This window comes from Antechinus flavipes, chromosome 3 (assembly GCF_016432865.1).
Source record: "Antechinus flavipes isolate AdamAnt ecotype Samford, QLD, Australia chromosome 3, AdamAnt_v2, whole genome shotgun sequence".
NCBI lineage: Eukaryota > Metazoa > Chordata > Mammalia > Dasyuromorphia > Dasyuridae > Antechinus > Antechinus flavipes.
The window spans coordinates 558,476,686-558,486,698 of NC_067400.1; the positions used below are offsets into that span (position 1 = coordinate 558,476,686).

At 33.1% G+C, this 10,013-nt stretch overlaps 1 protein-coding gene across 1 annotated transcript in view; it reads left to right on the plus strand.

Annotated features, from left to right (window-relative positions):
• Positions 1–9,733, plus strand: part of LOC127555377 (zinc finger protein 420-like) — a 41,950-nt gene extending 32,217 nt beyond the window's left edge. Inside the window, exon 6 of the mRNA XM_051987621.1 lies at positions 2,482–9,733. Within this exon, the coding sequence (XP_051843581.1) occupies positions 2,482–4,736 (2,255 nt within the window). The 3' untranslated portion in view covers positions 4,737–9,733. The remainder of the gene's footprint in view (positions 1–2,481) is intronic.
• The last annotated feature ends 280 nt before the right edge of the window (positions 9,734–10,013 follow it).

Here is a 10,013-nt window from a genome sequence, read left to right on the forward strand (position 1 = left end):
AATCAAGTTTTTAAGTTAATAAATGAAGCTGGAAGATGTAGTTAATAAGCTGGATCAGATATAATAAACAGACTCTTAATAAGATAAAATTCAGTCATTTTGCTTTAGTACTTAATTAACTGTCTATTGAACATCTTAAACTGGATATTCTATAATTAACTGAAATTGAGTATATCTAAAACAATTCATAATTTTTTTTCTCAAATACTGACCCTCTTCCAAATTTCAGAACTTAATATTTCTGCCTAGGGCATCATCATCATATCATATCATTTGCCCAAATTTGCAATCTTAAAGTCATCTTTTTACTCCTTTTTTTTTTAAGTCACTTTGCGTATCCAGGCAGTTGCCAGGTTTTGTTCTACTTCTGTAACATCTTACATCCATTCTTCTCTATCTACTTAACATGACCACCACTCTAGTTTAGGTTCATCACCTCTTATTTGAAGTTTTGCACTGGTTTTTTAATTGTTCTCTTTGCCTCATCTCTCTCTCTAATTTATTTTACACACAACTGTGCCATAGATTTTATTTTTCTTATTTTGAACTTAATGGGAAAAAAGAGGCTATATGAAATTATGAAATTCAGATATACAAATTATTTTAAAAAAAAATATATATATATAAATATAATGAAATCATCGTGTTACTTTCAAAGCTGTTCTCTGTGTACTTTTGACCTTAGTGAATTTTAAAATATTCTTGAGGACTTTTTTTTCTTGGCAACAGCATTGCTAGCTTCTTCTCACTTTTTCCTTTCCCCCAAATGAGTGTGTGTGTGTGTGTGTGTGTGTGTGTGTGTGTGTGTATAAAGTCTTTGTTAACTTGTTAATAGCTAAGTCAAATAAATCTATACACTTGCCATGTTCAACATTGTATATTTCATTTTCTATCTTGAGTTCATCACTACTCTGTGAAAAAATAGGTCTTCTAAAAGTTGTTATTGGACAGTGTATTGATATGAATTCTTCAGTCTTTCAAAGTTGTTTTTCTTTACAATTTTGTTGCTATGTAGATTTTTCTCTGTTCATTTCATTTTATCAATTTAGTTCATGTAGATTTACTCATACCTCTGAAACTCTCCATCATGTCTTGTGGTATATTTCATAACATTCACATACAGTGTTTTCTCACTCTCTAGTTGATAGGTACAAATAGTTGTGAACAAGAGAAATAAATGCTAAAAATATTTGTTGCATAAGGTTATTTGGGGTGTAGACCTAGTGGAGTTTTAAAAATATGTACACTTTAGTGATTTGGGGATTGTAGCTTCATTAGTTTTTTAGAATGATTGAACTACAGTCTACCAGTTGTGACAGTACCAGTGTACCTATCTTCCCATGACCTTTTCAGTAATTATCAATTTCCTTTTTAAAAAAAAAAATTTATTTTGACCAATCTGAGAGATAAAACAATAGAATTCCTTTCATTTAAATTTTTAAAAATATTAGTGATTTGAAATATTTTTTCTTATGTTGTTGATAGCTTAGGTTTCTTTAAGAACTGACTTCATATTCTTTAATTATTTCTAAAAGAATATTGTCCAGTACTATATGATAATCAATTCTGATAGATGTGGCCCTCTTCAACAGTGAGATGAACTAAATTAGTTCCAATAGAGAAGTAATGAATTGAGCCAGCTACACTCAGTGAAAGAACTCTGGAAAATGAGTATGAACCACTACATAGAATTCCCAATCCCTCTATTTTTGTGCATCTGCATTTTTGATTTCCTTCACAGGTTAATTGTACACCATTTCAAAGTCTGATCCTTTTTGTACATCAAAATAACTGTATGGACATGTGTGTGTGTATATATATATATATATATATATATATATAGTATTTAACATATATTTTAACATATTTTACATGTATTGGTCAGCCTGCCATCTGGGGGAGAAGATAGGGGGAAGGAGGGGAAAAATTGGAACAAAAGGTTTTGCAATTGTCAATGCTGAAAAATTACCCATGAAAAAATGAAAATTACTTGTAAATAAAAAGCTATAATAATAAAAAAAAAAGAATGGTTGTCATTTTTATATATTTGAATCAGTTCCTTGCACATTTTTGATATTAGAATTCTATCTGAAACTTCCTGCAAACTTTCCCTCCCTCATTTAACTATTTTAATTTTTAATTCTTTTTCAGCTATATTGATTTTGTTTGTGACATTTATTTTTTATTTTACATAAACCACAATTGTTCATTTTATTTTCTTTTATTTATCTTCTATTTATGATTTTAAAAGGTTCTTTCTTCCTTGCCTAACTTATATTGTGACTTTTTTATATCTCAATCATGCATTTATTTAGAATTTATTTTGCTATCTTGTGAAATGAGGGTCTGATGACTACCTAATTTCCTTTTTAAAATTGATCATCATCCTTTTTGATGGAAGAAGCAGAGTCGAGAATTTTTTTTTTAATAAAATGTTTTTTACCAGTAGAAATATTGACACTATTTCTTTATTTCTTTCAGATTATCTTAGCCTGCAAATTGAACATGAAACTGAATATTCATCTTCAAAGCAGACTAATTGTATGGAAATAACCAAGGAAGGATTCAGAAAAGAAGTCACCTGGAATTCTAAGATGAGAGAAATTTGGGAATGTAATATCAAATTAGAGAGGCAAGAGAGCAACCAGAAAAAACAATCCAGACAAGTAATAAACACTCCCAGAAAAACATCTGATGATTATAATACATTGGTGGAAAGTTTTAGCCCAGGGTTAGTCTTTGTTCCACAACACAAAGTTACTACAGGAAAAGGTCTCCTTAAATATAATCGTATTTCTTTAGGGAAAAAGCTTTCTAAATACAATAAATATAGGAAACCCTTTAGTTACCATTCAGACCTTATTCAATTTCGAATAACAAATTCTGGAGACAAATCATATATATGTCATGAATGTGGGAAAGCCTTCAGCCAGAGGAGATACCTTATTGAACACCAGCGAATTCATACAGGACAGAAGCCCCATAAATGTAATGAATGTGGAAAAGCCTTTATCCAGAGAGGAAACCTTACATCCCATCAAAGAGTTCATACAAGAGAGAGACCCTTTGAATGTAAAGAATGTGGGAAAGCTTTTAGTCAAAGGGGTCACCTTACTGAACATCAGAGAATTCATACTGGAGAGAAACCCTTTGAATGTAAAGAATGTGGGAAAGCCTTCAGCCATAGGGGCCATCTTGCTGAACACCAGAGAATTCATACTGGAGAAAAACCATTTGCATGTACTGAATGTGGAAAAGCTTTTAGTCATAGAACATCCCTTATTTATCATCACAGAATTCATACTGGGGAGAAACCCTTTAAATGTAATGAATGTGGGAAAGCCTTTAGTCAGAGAGGAAACCTTACTGAACATCAGCGTATTCATACTAGAGAGAAACCCTTTGAATGTAATGAATGTGGGAAAGCTTTTAGCCACAGAGGTCACCTTACTACACATCAGAACATTCATACTTCAGAGAAACCATATCTTTGTAATGAATGTGGTAAAACTTTTAGTCAGCGAGGAAATCTTATTGAACATCAGCGAATTCATACTGGCGAGAAACCCTTTGAGTGCAATGAATGTGGGAAAACCTTTAGTAGAAGGGGGTATCTTCCTGAACATCAGAGAATTCATACTGGAGAGAAACCGTTTCAATGTAATGAATGTGGAAAAGCTTTTAGTCACAAAGGAAGTCTTACTGAACACCAGAGAATTCATACTGGAGAGAAACCTTTTCAATGCAATGAATGTGGGAAAACCTTCATCAAAAACTCACGTCTAGCTCAACATCAGAAAATTCATACTGGAGAGAAGCCATTTGAATGTACTGAATGTGGGGCAATGTTCAGCCAGGAAGAGAAACTTATTGAACATCAGAGAAGGCATGCTGGAGAGAAACCTTTTGAATGTAAAGAATGTGGGAAATTCTTTAGTCGGAAGGGTTACCTTACTGAACATCAGAGAATTCATGCTGGAGAAAAATCATTTGAATGCAAAGAATGTGGGAAATTCTTTAGTCGGAAGGGTTACCTTACTGAACATCAGAGAATTCATGCTGGCAATAAATCCTTTGAATGTGGTGAATGTGGAAAAGCTTTTAGCCAAAGGAAATACCTTACTCAGCATCAGAAAATCCATACTGGAGAGAAACCCTTTGAATGTAATGAATGTGGAAAAGCCTTTAGACAAAGGGGACACCTCACAGCACATCAGAGCATTCATACTGCAGAGAAGCCCTTTGAATGTAATGTGTGTGGAAAAGCATTCCGACAAAGAGGAAGTCTCACTGAACATCAACGAATGCATGCTGGAGAGAAACCATTTGAATGTAATGAATGTGGGAAAGCATTTAGTCACAGGAGCAGTCTTACTGAACATCAAAGAATCCATGCTGGAGAAAAACCTTTTGAATGTAATAAGTGTGGGAGAGCCTTCACCCACAGAAAATCTTTCATTTATCATCAGAGACTTCATAGTGGAGAAAAACCATTTGAATGTAATGAATGTGGGAAAGCCTTCAGTGACAACTCTTATCTTACCTTACATAAGAGAATTCATACTGGAAAGAAACCCTACAAGTGTAATCATTGTGAGAAAGCTTTTAGCCAGAGAGGAAACCTTACTGAACATCAAAGAATACATACTGGAGAGAAACCCTTTGAATGTACTGAATGTGGGAAAGCCTTTACTCACAGGAAATCCCTTATTTATCATCAGAGAATTCATGCTTGAGTGAAATTTACTGAGTACAGTAACTGTGGGAAATTTTTTAGCCACAGCAGATACTTTAATTCATACTGGTGAGAAGCTTTTTGAAAGTAAAAAATATGAAAATCCTTTTGTCTATAAAAGAAAGCTTAATGAATATTAGAGGATTTATACTGCAATCATGATAATCCCTGATATTATCAGAAACTTTATAATATTAAAAAATTATATATAAGTATTGCATGTGGGAAAACCAGTAGTAACTGAAGGCCTAGAAAGCACCAGATAACTAATTAAAGGAGAGTCTTCTGTTATTTACTTTTAAAAGTTTTAGAGTAGTTTATCCCTCATCATATGTTAGATACTTCATATAAGATTATCAGTAGAATTGTGATGCCCTACATAGAATCGTTTTGGACCCAGGAAAACCAGAGTTCTAGTCATGCCTCAGATAGTTACTAGCTGTGTAACTCTGGACGAGTCACTTTATTGTTCTCAGCCTCAGTTTTCTTATCTGTAAAACAAGGATGGCACCTACCTCACAGGATTGGTGTAAGGATCAAATGAAATCAAATAGGGTAACATATAAAGTGTTTTTGCATACCTTAAAATAGTATATAAATGCTAGCTGTATGTAATAATGTGGGAAATGCATAATGAAGCTCTGTCAGGTTTTTTTTTTTTTTTCCTTAGGGAAGGGAGAGAAATACAGACAGTTGTTGCTTTACATATGTGTGCATTATGTAAACTTGACTTCAGATGGGTGGGCAGCAAGTCCTCAAGGCAGGGTTTCTCTCCAAACACTGAAGCCCCTCTAGCTGTGAGAACTGTAAGTACTGAAGCAGGTTGGGTTGCTAGGATGTAGTTTCAGGAAGAAGGAGAAGTCTGCAGAAAGTAGATGAGAACTATCTGTATTAGAGAATTGAAGATGGCAGAGTTTGTCACCTCTGAGGTCTAACCTTTCTTCCTGTAATACATACTGGCTGCCATCTAATGGCTTAATTACATGAATTAGCATAGCCAGCATTTGCGTGCAGAAATGGGGTCTAAATTACAATATATTTTTTAAACTATTCAGTAAAGTCACTGAAATATCATATAATTATATCTTTTGTATTCTTTAAAAAATAATCTAGTTATAGTTAAGACATAATCTTAAAGCATATTACATTGGAAAAGAACATCAGTGATAGCCTTAAAGGACCTGAATTAAAATTCCTCTGACATTCCTTCTGTGACATAGGGCAAATCACAACCTCTGTGTGACTGTTGGTTTGTTTTTTTTTTTCATCTGTAACCTAAGGGGGTTGGACTAGATGGTCTCTAAGATCCCTTCACACTCTATATCTATGATTGTTATAAACTGTTAAATAGAGTTTTCTCAATAAAAAAAAAAAAAGCAAGTCAATGGTATCAAACAAATAACAAAAATGCCCTCTTTGATTTTATTTGCCCTTCAGAATTCTTTCTTTTGCATGATTTACCACTGTTGCTGCTTCTGCTGTTTTAATGTTATTGGAGAAAGCTCTGGACTAGGAATCAGAAAAAGGAGAATTCAATTCAAATCCCATTCTCTATACTTTTAAGTGGTATGACCCTGTAAAGGTCATTTTTATCTTTTTAAGCTTTAACAATTTTATCTTTAAAATGGGGTGATAATAACACTCCATAAAAGCCTTTCTCTGGTACCTTGTGCCATGAAGATCACTCTGATTTCTCAACAGGGCATTGTAAAACAAAATGATTTCTGACAGGTTATACAAAATTGAAAATACCTCATGACATACTTTAATCTTTCTGAGGTACAGTATGATTTAAGTATGTGGAGGATCATCAACAGTATTTTGGTAATTTGCTGATTAATTTTGTGGTCATGGCTGTTCACAAAACAAAGGAAAAATATAGCCCCCAACCTTGTAATTTCCCATTTGCTTCTAAAAGGATGGCAAAGTCATAAAAAATGTGACACAGTTTTGACAATTTTTTTGTCACATATAAACTATTTTTATTGCTATTAATATGAAATTATTAGTAATTAGCAAATTATTCTTTATCTTTTCTTTCTTACATTCCTACTCCTGGCACTGATATGACTTTTTCTTGAAGATAACACATCTCTCATCTCCTGAAATGTCTTTTTCTTCTTCTCCCTGTCTCCTAGTATAGTAAGTATTACCAACAAATTTCTAATTCTCCACATTTCCAAATTATCCCTTTGAAGTTCATGGTAATTGTATGACCCTAACTCAGTCATTCTACCAATCTAGTTTATATTCAGATGCACATTTCAGCATTTGACATATCTTATTCATCCCATTTTTATTTCTCTTATCTTAGATGTTTAATACTCATATCTGAGCTTTGTTTTTTCCTGGCCTCTTAATTCATCAGTGTCCTCAACTCCTATGACCTCTTTTCACTCTGTAGTCACTTCATAGAAGATAGTCTTTTTTTTTTTTTTTTTTTTTTTTGCCTCATCATGAAAGCTTTTCCCCACATGCAAGTGCCTGAACTCTGACATTTTCCTTCTTGCTTACTAATTTGAGATTAGATTTGAAAGGTTCTTGAGCAATAATGTAGTCCAGTCCATTCTTGAATAACAACTTTCCAGCAGGGCTTCATAATTAGGGATTGTTTGCCTTTTCAATATTTTGGATAACTTTTTCAATTGGTTTCCTTTGAAATATTATGTTTTATACTATTTTTTAAATAATATAAAAAATAAAAATAAATTGAGATGGGCTTCTTCAGGTGCCAAAAAAATCTAAACACACACACATAGTGGTTATCATTTACTGTACAGGCAAACCCACTACTTTCTGAGACAATCCATTTAACCAATGGATCACTCTAATAATTAGGAAGTTTTGCCTTATGTCAAGCCCAAATTTCCTCTTTGTGACTTTGATTCATTGGTTCTAGTTCTGATTTCTAGAGCCATTTATACTGGTTTTAACCAGGATAATACCTTTGTGAGAGCCCTTCAAGTACTTGACCATTAGCATATTTCTTTTTCCTAAGCTAAACATTTCCTCATCTGGCAGGAACTTAAGACTTTTAAATTAACCTTCTTGTTCATCTTCTTTGGACATTTTCAAGTATGATTATTTTTGCCTTAAAATGTGATTCCTGAGGGGAGGTGGGTGGCATAATTATATGAATAGAGTATCAGACCTGGAATCAGGAAGACTTAACCTTCCTAAGTTCAAATCTGGCCTCTGAAGAAGGAAATGGAAAGCCACTTAGTATTTTTGCCAAGAATGCCCCAAATGGGTTCACAAAGAGTTGGACATAGTTAAAAACGACTGAAAAACTAAAAAAAAATTAATACATTATATGTGATTTGACTGTCATATTACAATCATGCTATCATCACCCAAGGTATAAATACTATGTTCCTTAACAGATCTTAATTAGGTATTTAGTTTTTTGGAGGTTGTATCAGTCATAGTGTTTCCTAATTTGAAGCTTGAAGTCAATTACAAGCATCACTTAGTTTTCAGATGAATTCTTTTTAAACAGTATTCCTCATTTTGAATTTATGAAGTTGCTTTTTAAAAAGCCCAAGACTTTACCTTATTAAATCAAATCTTTAAAAATTCTCTTCATTCTATTATGTAGTACTTTTCACTTTAAAACTTTTGAAATTATCTCAGAATCTTAGGGGTGGAAGGGATCTCATAGGCCACTAATATTAAGTTCCTGGATAAGAATCTTCTAAGCAGAGTAATTTACCCATGGTCATCTTGTCTATTTGAAAACCTTTAGAGGATGGGGTCACTTTGCTTTATGAAAAAAGTCATTCTCTTGGTATTGCTCTGATTTTAAAGAAGTCTTTTTTCTTAAATTTTCTTTCTGTCATTTCCACACTTTACTCCTCTGGAATCAAGCAGAAAATATTTAATCTCTCATAATTCAGCCCTTCAAACATTTCAAAGCAACAATGTTCCTTTTTTTTTTTTTTTTTTTTTCCTCTTGGCTAAATATCTCAGATGGCTTCAATTAGTTCTTCATCCATATACTACCTCTGTTCATTGTGGGCAAATCACTTACACCTTGGTTTTCCCATTTAAAAAATGGGAATAATAGCAACTACACTGAGTTGTTGTGAGGAGCAAATAAAATATTTTGTATTGTGTACATAAATTAAAATATTTTGTAAATCTTTGTAAAACTTCAGCTTTAGGATTTGCCCTTCCAGTGAGTACTCTTTTGACTGATTACCTGGGAAACTAAGTTATATAGTGAATAGAGTACTGGGCCTAGAATTAAGAAGACTGAGTACAAATCCAGCCTTACACACTAATTTTGTGACTCTTACCTATTTGCTTCAGTTTCCTCATCTATAAAATGTGCTGGAGAAGGAAATGGCAAACCCACTCTAGTATCATTGCCAAGAAAACCCCAAATGGGGCTATAAAGGCGTACACAAATGAAATGACTGAACAGCAACAAAGGGACTCTTCTACAGTACCATAATTTGAAAATGTCGATTCTGTGGTGCTCAACTTATATTTCAACTTTCACAGTCTTACTTCACTACTATTTATATGGAGCTTTGTTGGCAAAGATATATACTATATATAAAGAATATAAAGATATATATATATCTGCTTTTTAGTATGTTATCCACATTTTCTATAATTTTCCTTTCAAGGAGCAAGCATCTTTTAATTTCATGGCTATTATCACTGTCTGCACTGATCTTTGAGACCAAGAATATAAAATCTGATACTGCTTCCATTTCTTCCTGTTTCTCAGGGAGTGATGAGATGTCATGTTGCCATGATCAGTCTGATAGTTTTTCCTACTTCAATTGAAGTCTGAATTTTTCAATAAGAAGCTCATGATCTGAGCCACAGTAAACTTCCCGTCGTATTTTAACTGATTAACTAATTTTGGTTGCAAAGGATATTATCAATCTGATTTTATTAACCATATGGCAATATTCATATAGAAAGTCACTAAAAAGTATTTTCTGTGAGTAGTAAGTTATCTCAATAAAGCTCCATTATTCTCTGCCCTGCTTAATTTTATAATTTAAGGCTAAAATTTTCCAATTCTTTTTTTTCATATTCCCAATGTTGAATGTGACATTTTGGGGGCTATTTCTAGAAGATCTTTAGGTCTTGGAGCAATTTTGTCTTCTTTGGGATCAGTACTTGGAGCTGTGATAGTGAACAGTTTGCCTTGGATTTGAACAGTCTCATTATTTTTTAGATTATACCCCAATACTGCATTTTCCACCCTTTTACTGACTTTGAGAACTATTTCATTTCTTCTAAGGGATTTTTGTCCACA